Source organism: Nomia melanderi, chromosome 11 (genome assembly GCF_051020985.1).
Source record: "Nomia melanderi isolate GNS246 chromosome 11, iyNomMela1, whole genome shotgun sequence".
Classification (NCBI taxonomy): Eukaryota; Metazoa; Arthropoda; class Insecta; order Hymenoptera; family Halictidae; genus Nomia; species Nomia melanderi.
In genome coordinates, this window is record NC_135009.1 from 9,400,950 (window position 1) to 9,417,347 (window position 16,398).

Consider the following 16,398-nt stretch of genomic DNA (forward strand, 5'->3'; position numbering starts at 1 on the left):
AGGGTAAGCGATTCCGCGACGAAAGAAATGAACGATGCAAATGCTCTGATTTAATATTCTGAAATGCCGCACCAAGACGGCCGGAGATTTGGCCGTTTCATGCACATTACCCGTGAGAATTCGAATTACCGATTCGCGTCACGCCGAAAAACCGTTTCCAGATTCAAACCACGAACCCCTCTTTCATCCCAACCATTCGCCAACGTTTTAGGCTCCTCCGGTGCAGCCGAATATCCGTTATCCGGATAATTTGTCAAGGATTTCGCTGCCACCGAATCACCCAGCCGAATATCGATGTGTTTTACCGCATCCATCGGTTCAAGGATTATTGAGCTACGATACTAGACAGTATTAACCCTTTTGGTTCTGAATACCTTGCCTTTGTGAATCTTAATGTAACTGAATTGGAAAAAATAGTTTTACTAATTTTTAGGATATTTACAAGTATTCTGTAGATACGAAGTATTGCCAAAGTGATTAGTTTTGTAAAATGAGAAGTAAAGAAATTTGATAAAATTACATAGATAAAGACGGAATATCAAATGTTCTGGCACTAAAATCTAAAAACTTGGAACGTACTATTTGAAGTTTGGAATTGAGAATTTTAAGTTTGAAGTTAGAAATTTGGAATTTAAAACGTGAAACTTTAAATTTGAAATTCAAACAGTAGAATTAATTACTTTTTCGTATAATGTACCCAATCTTTATTCAATAAGTCGAGTCTATAATTTCACCGTAAAACTGGAAACAAAATCGTTTCGCTATAGATACCGACGAACATGCACACGCGTTCACAGCGCCAAAAGGGTTAATAATCGTCGAAAGTAGACCTCTTTCACTCTTCGCGCGTTATCCGAATATCAGCTGAAGTCTGTGCCTAAGATTTCGCGCGAATACAATCGACTCTAAGAACCGCATTATTCATCGCGGCCACTGGAGGCAATTACCTCTGCGAGAGAAAATTGATCGCTGCCGAGCACTGCGGGAGGCAGAAAGAAAATGCTGTTTGCAGAATTAATGAAGAACATAAATTAACTCGGTTGAAACTTTGTTGCGTTGCTCGCCAAATAAAGACCGCGTCTCCGTATGCAAGCCGTGTCACTGGAAAGTCTTTCGCAAATCCCTTCTTTATTGATAAATCTCGTGTTTTTCATCAAACAAAATGGTACCGGTACAAGAGATCTCGTTACGCGTAATTTCAAATAGGAATAGTATAAATATGATATCTAATATCTCTCAGTTCCACCCGCAAACTAAAAACAATGTAGATCGTTAAATCCGAATTTGAATTTCTACGTAGTTCTGACGCTGAAATGACTTTCTTCTCCATAAATTCCGGATTTTTCCAACCCTCCACTCATCGTTATAAAAATAACGGTGATATTTTAGTAATGAAAGTCTACTTCATCAACATTACTATATTTACGTTCCATTATTTACGACTCCAATTTCAGTTTCACCGGCACGAATTGGATTTTCTATTTCAACGATCCACGAGCACGGATCGTAAACCCTCTATAGACTGTGATTTTTAAGCCACACAATAATATAAGAATGAAATTAAATAATTAAATTACTTCAACTTCACAGTATATCTGTTTTAATAAAGTTATTAAAACTATTGAATACATTGTTAATCGGTCACGAGTTAACCCATGTTTGCACTTGCATTAGCTACTATAGGGCGATATAGATTATCGCAAAAGCAAAATATTCCAAGTTACACAGAAGATACATCCAAAGTTTCATTTCAATTCATTATGTAGAAATAAAGTATATTGAAGTTTATTCAGATCGTTTCACTTTCATATTTAATTACGGAATAACAGCCGGTGGCTTCGGATAGCTTCTGCGTAAAATTCCCGGTTAACGCTGTATTAATTACCAATATGAAACAGTGAACACCGTGGAAGCACGCGTAACAGCGAAACACTCTAGAAGAAACGGTACCAGCGTTCCACGGAATTTTCGCAGGAGCCCTCGGACTCTAGTCACCGCATCGCATAGTTTACGACATTGCTGTTCCTCCGGCATCGATAGTTGATTTTATCGTGCCACTTCCGTTCCTCGACGGCACAGCGGGCTCGCGTGCTTCGAGGCTTTCCCGCGGGCCCGGCAAAATGCCCCGCATTGGCGCTGCTAATTTATCGTTACAATTCCGAGTCGCATCTGAATCATCTCCTCACGAGTATTCGCGTGGCGAGGACTGATCAACCATTGTTCCCGACTCGATGCCACGAATATCACTCCCTTGGCTGCCCGATTGTTGCCCGCTATGAACAATATCTACGCTCGCGCGCGATGAAGTTTCGCGTTGCTTCCGAAAGTGAACGCTGATAGACGGCCGAGCGGAGTCGAATGAATGGCCGAACGCCGCGAGCAATCGGTTTTCCTTGGAATGAAAAGCCTGGTCACGCGAACGGCTAATTAAAAAAGTTCCGCCGATCGCCGCGACTCAATGAGATGCGAGGCACGTTGATTGAGCGAAGAAACCTGTGTACACTTGGAATTCGCTTAATTGGGTATCGCTATCCCTCTTTGATTTCCTTCTAGTTACTTTAGTTAATATTAGGTTCATTTATTGTAGCTTCTGTTATTCCTGGGAAAATTGGGGTGTTCGTTAGCTTGGAAATTAAAGGTCTGAAGAAAGGCAATTATACAGATTTGTCTAATTCTATTGACCAAAATCGATATGAACCAAATAATGTTTATAAAATTTAGTGTGCGTTAAATTGACCTGTTCGGTGTACGTAGTTTTTTCCTGTTTTTTCCAGTTTGAAAAATCTCTCGTTTTGCACGCAATAAAATCAAAAAATGAAGTGTGCTCCTTGAACGCACTTTCATATCTTAATAAAGAATCAAAGACAAATACAAAAGAATTACACGTTTCTCTGAAAAGAATAAAGAATTCATCGTTGAGAGAATTAGTATGTTTTCAAGCTTTAAGTTGACGTGCATACTCGTCAAACGCAGTTAAGTGATTCACTTAGTGTATGTCTATGCTATTTTAATGGCAATAACGTTATGCAATTTCCCTTTATTTCACAGTGGAACTCGATCACATCTGCGTGCAATACGTCTCGCTGGACGAAACCGCAGCACACAGGATCTTTCGTGAATGGCAAGTCCTCGATTAAGTTGAATTCATTTTCCCCAAAGTACCTGCATCCACTTCCATGAAGCCAGATCAACTGCATTGCAAAATCGGAGATGGAAACTGGTCCATTAAGCTTATTCGAACCAATTACCTCTTCAACGCTCATCCCCGCTATCTTCTGCGCCTTTCTGCGCAAAAATTTTAATCGTCGAAGCACGGAATCTCAATGGACGCATTTTCATACTTTATAGAAATCCATTGAAGGAAATGAAAACTGGCCAATCTCGCCGATATAAACATAAAAAATTCCCGAACTTTACCTCGTAGGAAAAGAACTTCGCGGCGAAATTTATTTCGGCAGTTAAAGGTTAACAGATGATGCTCGTTCGCGAGCAAACGGAATCTCGGTTCGATTTCTGAACGGTTCACGAAAGCGAGCGAAGTCGCTGGTCGCCAGGAATTCGGTGGGGAATAAAATATTGCGGGAAAGCCGAAGCTAGTATCCCGAGGGAGAGGTTTCGGTTCTCTTGATCTGAATGGTGGCTCGTGAGAATGTGTGGTGATGGGGTGCAGCAATGGGATTGAACTGTTAACTATGAAATTTAGTTTCAAAAATCTCTCCTACTCACAGCGAAACCAGAAGATGAAGTGTGTACTCGTCAAACGCAGGACGAATGCACCTGGATTTATCTTAACCGTTTGAGTGCCACGGGTTTTTACGAAAGATTGTTATCATTCCTAGCCTACACAGTATATAATACAATACACAGAGAATTGTAATATACTTATATCAATAAAACTAATAAATTTCTACAAAAATTTCAACAAATTCGTATGAAGACAACGAATTTCTTTTTTGGACCATAAGCCGCCATTGTTTCAGGCGAATCTTCATATTCAGGATTGAGGGGGAAATACTTCGAAGTGGGGGTCGCAGATTAAAGGGACGCATTCGGTCTAGAGAACGGTTCAAAGACCTTAAGCCGCGATGTTAGAGTTAATTTCAGCCGGCTCGAACCGGAATTTAATACTTCCGGCATGCGCATTCCCCCCCGTAACGATATTTCACTGTGGTGCTGACTTTATTCCAGCGGCCGGGGTAAAACGAACGGAAAGAATATCACAGTCTGCTGCGTTCGAGCCCGGGGGAACAATGCCGGCTAGCAGTTTTCCATGCAAATCGCGGGGAATACCGATGAAAGCGTAACTGAGAATTATTTTATTTATGCCAGCGGTTCACGAAGATGAATACGCTCCAGGGGACATTTCGAGCATTTAGGGCGCCGATGCTTTAAACTAAACATTCGATTTAAGAAATCGTGCTGTTCGTCCTTACCATATAGAGATTCACAAATATGAAAATGATCACCTCGAACTTTTGATTAGAAGGGAAACTTGTCACAGAAAAATGTTACAGACAGGTATACAAACGAAAATCGAGGAACAATTTATGTGATTTTATTTGTTTTGCGAAGATCTTGGTCATAAAATAGATTTGTTTTATAATTTATGTTTTCCCATTAGTTCTAAAGAATGTCGTCTATATATCGCAGAAAATTCAATATTTCTAGTAAAACAATTTCGAATGCAAAAGGTTAACAGAGAGGAAGTAACTATGAATATTTAAAAAAAAAAACTACCCCCATCCTATCCGAACATTTTTATAAGTGAAACATTAAACATTGCAATCACGTTTCGCCGTGAAAAGTGTGTCCGCTGCAGCGGGTACCGGCCGAGAAAAATGGACACGGGGTTTCCGCCTCGAGACGCCTGGTCCACTAATCTCGGAACAATATGACGCCGCGTAATAAGAAATTTACGAAGAAACGGCAGAAATGTATAGCCGTCCAGAGCCAGGGATTTATCGTCAAGTTACTCGCCGGTTTTCAAATGCAAATGCGAATGGCCCGTGTACCGAAGAGTCGAGCCACCGCGCTGGTTTGCGTGCGTCGGCGGATATTCGTCGTTTCCCGAAACTTATTGCGCGCTCGATCGATCGTAAACTCAGCCGTAACGGATCCCGAACTGGGATTATAATTTCCACAGCCGGTAATTTATTCGCCAACCGAGCGATCCGATACGTTGCTGGATCATTAATTTCGGCCGCGTTGAGAGCGCGCGGTTCCGAGTTATAAGGAATTAATAGCCTTTCACGGTCGAGCAACGCGAAATTCGCGTTGTTTACCCTCCAACGCGCTTCGTTCCCGTAGGAATGATTGTTGACCGTTCGAAATGGCCGTCGCGAAACGTTGTTTAAGATATCGACACTCGACGGATGAATCGTTTCGATCGTAGACATACCCGAGTCATTAACGATGATTGGGTGTAGTATTTATTTATCCGCGAAAACGAGGGAACATTTATGACGGCTTCGTGAAGATATTGGTACTGCAAACGTTGCGGATCGCGTTAATGAAACATGCAAGATAAATATATTCCTGTCATTCTCGCGATTCAAGTATTAAGCCTTAAAGAACCGGAAGTAACAGAGATAACAAGCGGAAACAAATTCACAGGAGTGATCTAGCACAATACATAACGTGTTAATTGTAAATATTGCAACAATAACAGTGTTAAAAATAATAAAATGATTTTTCCACCATATCCGCGGCGTTGGATCCAGTAAGTAATAATACCATACAATTACAATTAGAAGATGGCTTAGTTAAAGTGGTTGGTAATAAGAGATGATTGAGCAAAGGAGGGCAAGATAGAGTTTCCGGTGAAACGTGCACGAGAACAGACGTGTCGTAACGAGTTCCCGAAAATCTTGTCTTGTAAATAGTTCATGCTGTACATTTCTAAATATATAGTGTTCATTAACAATGTCGCGAGCGAGTACACCCGGCCGCAACGATACAATACACTGAAACATAGTAGATCAATTCCTAATCCATAGGAAAGAAATAATCGTAGATTTAAAAACAAAATAATGAACGTTACGTATAACTGTGAAAACACATTTTTAGATCGTATGTTCGTTCCTGTTACAAAGACAAAGCGGCCTGTGATCGGTAAAGCTTGGAAAATGTTCATTTACGCAACGAAGTTTGCGATGAATCAAAAACGAGCCGGTGCTTACGCGACGCGAAAAGTGGAACGCGAAAAGCCCGTGACGCGCGACGCGGTTTCCGGTTAAACTAATTAACGGGAACAATTGATGGAAGCTCGTTCACGTGAAAGAGCAAACTAAACGGGCGCAGAGGGCGGTCGACAGACGAAGCGAACGGCTATTAAAACCATTAACGGTCTAATGGTTATGGCAAGGTTTCGGCGCCTGTCTAATGAACGTAAGATTTACGAAGGTCTACGAAAATTACGTTGCTTGCTCGTGAGATACGCTGTTTATCTGCGCCCATTCCGCAAAGTACGCCGAGTAGATCGCATCTGCATAACGCAGCAGGGTGTTCAGGGCAGATTTATCGCCCAGAATCCGAACGACACGTTACAGGATCTAGACCCCACAAACTCCTGAAAGCCATTCGGAAACTAGGCGACCCGGGTACGACGTTGTGGACACGGTAATTAAACGTACGACCGGTCGAGCTACAAATTTCGAGACCGCTCTTTAGGATCTAGCTGTTGAGCGTATCACGAGACTTCTTCGTTATTATGGGCACAGCTGTCTAACAACCAAGGAGAATGAAATTCAAACGTTCCTCCCATGTAACGTACCTAGTACAATTATTAATCCCGGTGACCGTTAATTATTCTACGGTAACAATGGCCAAGAACTCTTCTACAGGAAGTTCGGCGTCGTTTCAAGCCTAATTCCAGAATCTTATTATTTAGAGACTTACTCGAAAGCGACGCTAATGTAAAATACAAGGTGAACGAACTAATTATTCAGTAAATACAACAAAGAAGGGTGCAACAGAGAGGAAAGTGAGCTATGAGCCATTTACAGGAGTCATGGAACGAAAGTATACTAATTATCACGGTGAGGGAGCCAGTGTAGCAGTTGCGATAACGGTAGCAGTTGCGACGAGATAACGAGAATGGAGAGACGAGTCTAACGTTGATATTACGGAGCCCGAGGGATGAGCAGACCGTAGCTGGGAACAGCGGTAAGCAAATTGGAGGGGCTGCGACTGGAATCCGGAACAAGATCCAACGCGAACAGTCCAAATTCGCGCATCACAGTTTAGTTCCTGCGCCGCGAGAAATTACAAGTGGACTCTGTCTGTCGCTTAAGATGCGGCGAAAGTTCATCGTGCAACTAATTCGCAGTTGCAGTCGTGGACTTCACAGCTGAGAAGACTAATTAGCCGCGCTAATTATATTTTGGATGTTGAAGGCTTGCTGTAACAATAACTCGAATGAACAATCGTGGAATCAGGATTGAACCCTCGGTCTACAGCTTTCCTAGCGACTCTGCTCGTCGTGTTTATTTTATTATTTATTCTGTTTATTGTGGATGTTCATTTTGGAAGTAAAATATTAGTAGCTAATAGTAGCAATTTTTAATTGAGTCTAAGTTGATACCTAATATTAGCAATTTGTCTTCGGTCTTAATATTGTATCGTAATTCTAGATCGCTATCATACCTGATTACAGGTGTTTAGTGATTGAATATAGTTTAGTGATCTACGGTTAGTCAATTGTAAATCGAATCTTCTCGTCTCGATATAAAGGATTAATAAACCCAACCTCGATACCCAAATAAATCAAAATAGTCGAAATAATTCCGTTCACCGAAGGCTCAGTGACAATACGGCGACCGTGTTGCACGAGACATTACCGAAGAAAGAAAGACGACTCGATTTCCGACTTTCTCTTCGGAAGAAAATCTCTGCTTGGTCGAACGTACGACGCCAAAGGAATTCCATTGCGCCTTACTCGCCTCGCGCAGTTCAAATTCAATAACAGAACCGTCCCCGGTTCGCCTTTGCAGGCGAGATTCACGGAACAACTGAGATTCTTTGTCCCTTGAATAATCCAAGCATTTCTTTCCCTTACCAAAGAACGGCAAATTGCGAATATCGATTGGGAATCGGGGAGGATCTCCTTTGAACTCGCCCAGAGGAACATAGTTGATTTTTCTCTACTTGGAGACTATTCTCCGATGAACTATGGACATCGTTGATCGAGTTAAAAATTAGAAATCGTTCACTATTATATTACTACGTAATTAAACAGATGTAATCAGTGAATACTCCATATATTTCATGCTTAATTAATTCATTCGAACATTGACCTCAATCGAATCTAATGATCTATAGAATAACCAACTGGAAAATCCAAATTTATCTATTCATTGTACAATTGCTAAATAATTGAACACCGGATAACAAGTCATAGCACTTGTATAAATATATATTAAATCATCCCATAAACAGTGTCATTCTTCTATGCTACCTTCTAATGAAAAATGAATACTTGCTTTTTTTAATCGTCAACGTATTAATTATCCTTGTGTTTGACCTTCTCATCTTTCGATTATTATTTGAATGCCATTTCCGAAGTGGCATTAAAAAACATCTTACGAAGCAAGATAAGAAACAACATGATTTACGAGACGACCCAATACTTCCAAATTAGTTTAAGATCACTGGATCGAAAATCAAAGTACTCCAAGGCTAAAAGACGAGGAATTGATACGCAACCGACCTCGAGGGAGAATTCGGCGATGAATCGCTAGTGCAACGATTCGTGCGTTGGCACACGTTCCCTATTCAACGACTTACAATCAGAAGTGTCCTCGCAAGGAATTCGAGCGTCGCAATCGTGCCCGGGCGCAGTTTGCTCAGCGAAAGCCTGCCATTAGCGGCTGAGCGACGAGAGAAGTTTATCTCGATCACGATCACTCGATATCCACGCCAATCTGCAGACACCTAACCCCGTTTTCGTGGTAAAGCTCGATCAAAGGAGGAAATCGCGGATGCATCTGACAGGCGGTAAACAAGGCATGATCCCGTGACCTTCGGTTAGCAAACACTGCGCCTGATTATTACAGGAATCCTGTGCACCTCGCTATTTACAGGGTAAATACTGTCTATAACGATTCGAGACACGCGACTTTGGTCGATTCGACTGATCTATTGGCAATTGTGACGTTAATGAGACCTACGACGCCTCTGCCTCGTAACAGCACGAATCTCTAATCATATACAATCAATTTTTCAAAAGGAACGCGAGAAATCTTGCCTCGATCGTTTGAAATTCAATTTTTAAACCTATGAGAAATTCAATTTCTATTGATGGAATGTTAGAGTTCTATTTCAATTATTCCGAAAGATTAACCCTTTGCATCAGTATGTGAAATATTGAAATAGAATTAATTTAATCTCAATTAACGTATGCTTTCTTGTTAGTCACTTTCAAAGAATGAACACTTCTCACCAAAAAATATAGAATATTTCTAAAAGAAAAACGTTCTAGTGTAAAGGATTAAAAATGACGAATGTAAGATTCAAGTTCTTCGAGTTTCCATTTTATCCGTCTCGAAAATCGTTAAGGGCTAATAAATTAAAGCATAAAATTCTGTAATCTACTCGCTGCAGTGTGTAGACTGTAGGATGACTGCGGGGCGAACAGGTAAATTAATTAGCCAAAAATATTCCGTGATTAATAAAACAGCTAATTAACGAGCTACTGGAAAGAATACCAAGGACGACGAAGACGACGCTGCGTGATGAACAACGCGAATATCGATCGCGTCCTGGGTTTCTTCCTCAAGAGCCCTGGATTAAGCAATCCCTATCGCGTTTCGGGATTCTGCAAATTGTCTCTTGTCATTTTCGAGAGTACCGTATGTTTTCCTTCAATTTCGAGCGTAATGGCGTACGGTCGTCTACCCGGAGTCAAGTGCCATCGATTAACACGTTAACCGCCACGAGAATATTTTGTGTTTTGTATAATATTGCTTGTTCTTTCGTAACGAAGACAAGTGCCATTGGAATCAGTTATTAATGGTTTGATATCATAGTTCTTGAATTACAATATTATTTAATTACTTATGTTATAGAATATTTCGATTCGACATCAGTTTCCTTTGTGTAATTTTCCAACAAGGTATAGACGACATTGTTTGAAACTAATGTAACGATGATTCACAGATAAATTAAGCAATAAAGCTATTTTATATAAATATTTCACATAGCAATACAAAGTTTAATTTAAAATACTAAATATTCAACTTCATAGCTTTCCTGTATCAAATCAAGTGGTGACTGAGAGTCACCTCTCGAGTGCAAAAGGTTAAATGGCAGTCGACGCTGTCGAGAAGCAACGCGACGCGATTTGATCGACTTTTCCACTGGGATCCTAACCGAAACAGATTAAAGTGATTTCAGTCTGACCTTCGATAATCCCCTCGTTATTCGGTAAACCCTGTTCGCGGCAAACTGGTCGATTAATCTTCCGACCAACAGTTCCCTTTAAGGTAATAGATCTACTCGATCAACGCTCAGGACCGGTAATTAATTTCGGTGTCGTTTAGTCATTCCATCGTGAGAAAATTCGAGCGCGCGAAAGTCAGGCTACTCGAAATTCGTTAACGCTCTCAGTGAATTTGATTTTCGTGGGATATCTTCTGGTGAGAATAATCTGGAGGGAACAATCGTAATTCCAGTGCATTCGCTGCGAACGGAAGTTAAAAGGAGCTCCCCATTTTAACACGAAATGTAAAAAACTTTTATCTTCGCGCAGAGAAAAGGGTCGTCGGAATTAGAGGTTATTCTTGTTCCCGAACTAATTATCGAGATACCGAGTTAATTAAATACAAACTGGCGAGCTGCTCCAACCGAAACTTCCGCCGATTTGTAGCTTCGAACGAAAGCGAAGACTGTTTTAAAATGCCAATTACCCGTAAGAAGAGTCGCTATCGCAGCTTCTATTTGTTCTTCCTTGCTGCGTTTACTGCTGGAATTTTTTTGCCGCCTTTCTTTGGAATTTGGAACACCACCCGAGGCAAAAGGGACAAAATAAAGGCAGCCTTTTATAGACAAAGTTTCGAGCCGCTGCGTTGCCGAGGCGAAATTGCGCGCGACCGTAACAAATCGCGACGCGGTCGAAACGACCACGAGAGAAAGGGTTGAAATTACGGCCCCCGGCCAGAAGGACGCGCGAAGGACGATTAAAAGGTGTTCTATCTGAAACATCGATCGCTGCCTTTTCAACCAGCCTACCGCGTGAAATCGCGAACTTACATGAACCTAACGAGTGCCAACCCTCCGCCCCCAGTACTTGCCTAAAGGTCAAAGACAAAGTTCCGCGTTCGTCCGATTTAACGGAACGATTAAACTCTGACGGGAAGAAGACATGCGAGGGACGCGAGGTGAATTTCAATCGTAGTAACGCGGCACGGTTTCAGAAGTTGCATAATAGCGTCATTTCTGAAAAGCTTGGCTACTGCTTTGCGCGGAAATTATTCACGTGAATATCACTGTAATAAAAAGTAGCTCAAACAGAAAGCTTCTCTGATCTACCATAATACGATATATGTTTAAAAGTTTCGTGCCTTATATATTCAGGCATTAACAACAAATAATAAATTGGGGAAAAATATTACTTTTAGAAAAAGGGAACCTTTAGAAATAATAATAAATAAAGTTTCTCGATCTCGGAGCTCGACCTTTTTCAAATTAACTAAGGTTAATGGAACGCAGTAGGCAAAAGATCACCACTGAAAATAGATCCCGAAGAAAAACATGCACCAACGCGCTCTTTGTCGAATGTTTTCGTTGGTCTAAACCATACACGAGCCTAATCGAGGCCGGTTTCTATTTAGATTTCGCCCGTGGACAACGAGAATCGTATCGTAATTGTTTCAGCGCAGGCTGTAAGCACACGGTTCGCAGGGAATCGGAACAACACTTCCCTGTACCGGTACACACGTGCGCGCATACGATTTTGGTAGTTCGCCAGCGGCCTCGTGTTACGAACGTTTCCAGGTTGTTGCGTGAGTTCTAAACCGGAACGCGGCTTTGGTAACCTGGCAGAAACGCATCCGCAGATCCAGAGGGACACACTTGTTAACTCGGGAGCCGCAAGGGATCGACTCGAGTCGGCGAAATTCGGAGGTTCACGAACAGCGCATTCGATACCAGGTGTATCGAAGAGCCATCGTAGAAGACGTTATCAAAATTAGAAAATGTAGAAGTTTGGAAGTCTGAAGATTTGAAGATTTGAATGTTTGGAAACTTGGAAGCTTAAAGTTTAGAAGTATCAAAGTTTCAAAGCTTTAAAGTTCAAAGGTTTGAAAGTTTAAAAATTTAATAAGTCAACTTATTAACTCTGACACGCGCAGTGCCAACTTTATTTTGTAGTTTGCCACCGAATTTAAATTTAGCAAACTTTTGACGAACTTATGACATATTTATCTACAAGAACTCATCAGTTATTCGCGTACAAGTATATTCCAACCTCATTCCGTTCGCCCCGAATCGTCAAATAATCGGAAGTTCCTCGAACTTCAAGTTAGGCGAGGGAATTCGAGCGTGACATGTATCAAATTTGGTTCTCAGTAACCTACATAGCCCAATTGATGCAAAGTTACACGGTTCGCTCGACGGGAAAACGATATAAACACAAAGTTTCAGCAACCCGCAGTCAAAAGGGATCCAGTTACCCGAATTTTTAACTGATTATACAGAACGGTTCAATTTACTCTTTCCAATTTGTTTTTGAACTGGACCTTTTCACCGTAGCACAGGAATTACGTTGCAAAGCAACAAACATACAAAAAAAAAGCAACACCAGAATTATTTAACAAAAAGACTAATGCCAAACTACCAAAACTTTATTGAATAAACCGGAACCTATGTTGAAATCTCTTCATGCAGAAAAATTCCCAAGTAAGAACTCGAATTATTCTGTGTATCACCGCCCACGAGCTCGTCAAATATGTCTGCCCCCGAGGGTTAATACAACGCTAGCATCCCGTTGAAAATTGGACGACCTACTTTACACGGAAAAGGCGTCGCCCGGCCAGGAATCGTGTTGAGAACGGTTCCTGAGTTTTTATGGTGTTCCGAAACTCCCGGAAAGGATAAAAAAAATTAAGTCAAGACCAGAAGGACTTTGGACGGAGTCCAAGACCTCTACATTCGAAGAAACCCTCGAAGCGGACGAAGCTTCCATCATGATCGAACGTGACGTTCTCCGATCTCATTCCTCAGTTGAACCGTACCTTCGCCAAAGTAATTAACTCCACAAAATGAAAAGTAGATCAAGTTTGCGAAACTACATAGATAAAGAAGCAATTAAGTTTTGTAATATTAACATTTTAATGCATCCAAAAATTGGTATTAATCACTGTAACCTAAGAACGACTCTGCTATCATCCGGTTTAATGAGAAAGGGGAGAAAAGACCCACTAGCTAAAATGGCGGAGATCTCTTTAGAAAATGGACGCGTGGTCGCGGGTGGCTTGATCAGGAAACGGGTCGAGCTATTTCTATCTTTCCGGCGTTCGATGGTGGAAGCGGTTGTCTGGCGAGAAGAGAGGAAGAAGAAGGGAGAAACAGAGATTCGCTTGGAATACAGAAGACTGTTTGCTGTTTCTCGAAGCCGTTGGTTTCAAGGGATGATAACGGTGTCCCTACACCCGAGGTTGAGACTCTCAGGGGACACGTACTCGACCGAGCTTTTTTCGAGCAAGGACGCGCATGTAGAACGATTTATACAGGCTGCGTTCGACGAACTGATAGGATGAGAAGCGGATGAGGGTTAAAAAGAAGCAAGATATATAGATATATCGACGAAGGAACGGGACGTTCTCCTGTGGGGCCGTTTCGAGGGCTAACGAGTCGAATCCCGTTGCTTAGGGAGTCCCGGTAGACTGTATTTAGCAGGAAATATTTCGATTGCAACAAAATTGTAAAAACGCTACGCGGTGATTAAACAAGTTGATGCTGCTCGAATTGTCTAACGATTTGATTTGATTTGTTCTCAAATATTTATGCGATAATGAAGGAGATAAGAATGGATGCCAACTTTCAGAAACTTGAACACGACTCTTCAAAAACCCAAGTAACTGGAAATTTAGACTAATTCCTTATTCTCAGAGGAAATTAATCCTTCGCTCTCGATAGAGGACTTATAGTCGCTACTTAGTTCGATATAGCAAAATGATGAAGTTTAATTTAATATTAAACTTTGTATAACGCATCAATATATGAACTAATTCAATAAAATACCTTTGTTCTTTAATTTCTATGTGATTTCCCTTTTAAAAGATTGTTAAATATTTCTAGTGAAGAACTTTCGAGTGCAAGGGGTTGAGCCCTCCATCGAAAAGAATTTGGGAATGAGCATATTCTGGGAGCTGCGAATAAGGAGTCGACCGTTCTCCGCTTGTTCCCGATATTCACGGCACCAGGACTACGTCTAACGTTATTGCTTTCCCTAGCGCAGGGGGTGGAGAACGGAGCGAGAAGAAAAGTGACGGCGCCCATCGGCGGAAGGAGGGTCGCGAAGACAAAGGACCGGGGCAAATAGCGCTTTCGTCTCGAGCAGGTGAAAGGTCAATTCTCAGCGTGTCAATATTGAGCTATGTGCTTCACTATTGCAAGATTTTTTGCCTGCTCTCGTCGAACAAAGGACATTTTATTTCAAGCCTCCTCCGCCGACAGAAAAGTTACTAGAAGTTCTCGACTAGTGGTACATTTACTTATACACATTTTTCGTGCAGCTTTATCTAACACTACCGTAATGTAAAGAATTTTGCGTTAAAATTGATGGAAGTGTATCCCAATAAAATATTAAAAATAACGCAGAGGAAAAGTAGATGAGGAATAATTTTCAAGGTCAACTGCCATTGCAAATTTATATGAATAATCCTGGAAGTTTATGTATATGCATAGCGAGAAGTTAGAGAAAGTTCTATACACATTTTATTCGTGGAGAAATGTGTCAAGTTGAAGCATTGTACGATATGCACGTTTTAGCAGTTTGAATTTTCGCGCCACCTAGCTTTCGGTACTCAATCTTTGAAGGCGTTAAAATTTTCGCGCCGCCCTCGTGGCTTGGAAACTTATTCGAACACGTTTGTATACTTGAAACATTTGAATGTCTAGAGACGTTTGAATTTCTATAAGTACAATGAATTCGCGAGCTTTCCCGAATTCGAATATTATTCAAAATCAATGAAGCTTTTCATTATGAGCGCAAGAGTACATTCGTTCTTGTTTGACCAGGTCTGTTCGTGGACTCGTTACTAATAACAAGAGATATCGTCTTTACCTGGTTAATTGTACTTGAATTAATGCTTCACAGGATCAATAATATATTCGTTCACAAGATATTCGTTTAAATATGTTTAAATATTGTTATACTTTCACTTTTCACTGATTAAACGCAAGACCGTCTTTCACTTTTAACCGCCAACGTCCATAGACTAACCTACTTGACAGAATTAACCCTAAGCGAGCTCCCCCACCTACAAGTGGTTGAAATTGTAATCATTCGAGTTTATGCGGCAAATTTAAACTGATCGTTTGAAGTACTAAATTTCTTCAATGTTCGGAAATCTAAGATCTACTTTACGGACAAAACATCGAGCTTCTTATGGACAATAAAAGAGAAATGTCCTTTTCAAGACTAGGTACTGCCATTTTACGACTTTCAAAGTACTTTTGGAGATTACTACGTAAGTAATATTTACTTTCCAGAAGTGCATAAGACTTGCAAATTCCTAATACAAAAGTTTTACAAGTCATAGGTGATTCATAGAAAATAAAGATGTTAAATATATTGCTTGTCTATTCAACTAATAACCAAACTTCGAATTTTTGTGCGAACATACATATTTCACAAACTATTTATATGAACTAAAATTAAATAATAATTAATTAAGATTTATATGAAATATAAATTATTACCAATAAATCCACAGAGGCTCGCGATCGGCTAATGACTGACGTTCAAAGCAACAATTCAGAAACAGTCTGAGAACTTTCCGCAGCGTCGAATTTCGTTGCCGAAACTTTCGCATTAATAGAACGAAACCGCGTAGTTCGTAGCCGGGATACTCGCTCGTTATTAAACTAGGGAACCTGTGAAACGGGTAATTACTGGCGTGAAAAATGTTCAAAGGAGGAGATTGGGGTTCGACGATGCTGTTTGTGGCCGTTTTCTGTCGCCTACGGTATTAGGCTGAAGAAGGACGTGAGGAGGAGAGGAAAATTAGAAAACTGGGAAACGCTGGCGGCGGCTTCGACCTCTCTTCCGTGAGGACTGAATCCCGCCGGATAACGAACAGTTGCGGCGTCGAATAGTTTTTCGCGAAATGGGAACGGAAACAAAGGTGCCGGGAAGTAGAACAACGAAGTGACTTTTCAAATTGAAGCTCGGGTATT

The 16,398-nt window shown here is 41.0% G+C and overlaps 1 protein-coding gene across 7 annotated transcripts in view; it reads left to right on the forward strand.

The window, feature by feature from the left end:
- LOC116430606 (uncharacterized) overlaps positions 1-16,398 on the forward strand; it is a 38,095-nt gene that overhangs the window by 18,068 nt on the left and 3,629 nt on the right. For 6 of the 7 annotated variants that reach the window (XM_031985014.2, XM_076372328.1, XM_076372324.1 and 3 more), the window contains one exon: positions 14,296-14,701. The exons of the other annotated variant lie outside the window; for it this stretch is intronic. In XM_031985014.2, coding sequence (XP_031840874.2) covers positions 14,594-14,701 — 108 coding nt within the window. In that variant the 5' untranslated portion in view covers positions 14,296-14,593. The remainder of the gene's footprint in view (positions 1-14,295; positions 14,702-16,398) is intronic. 7 annotated transcript variants of the gene reach the window in all.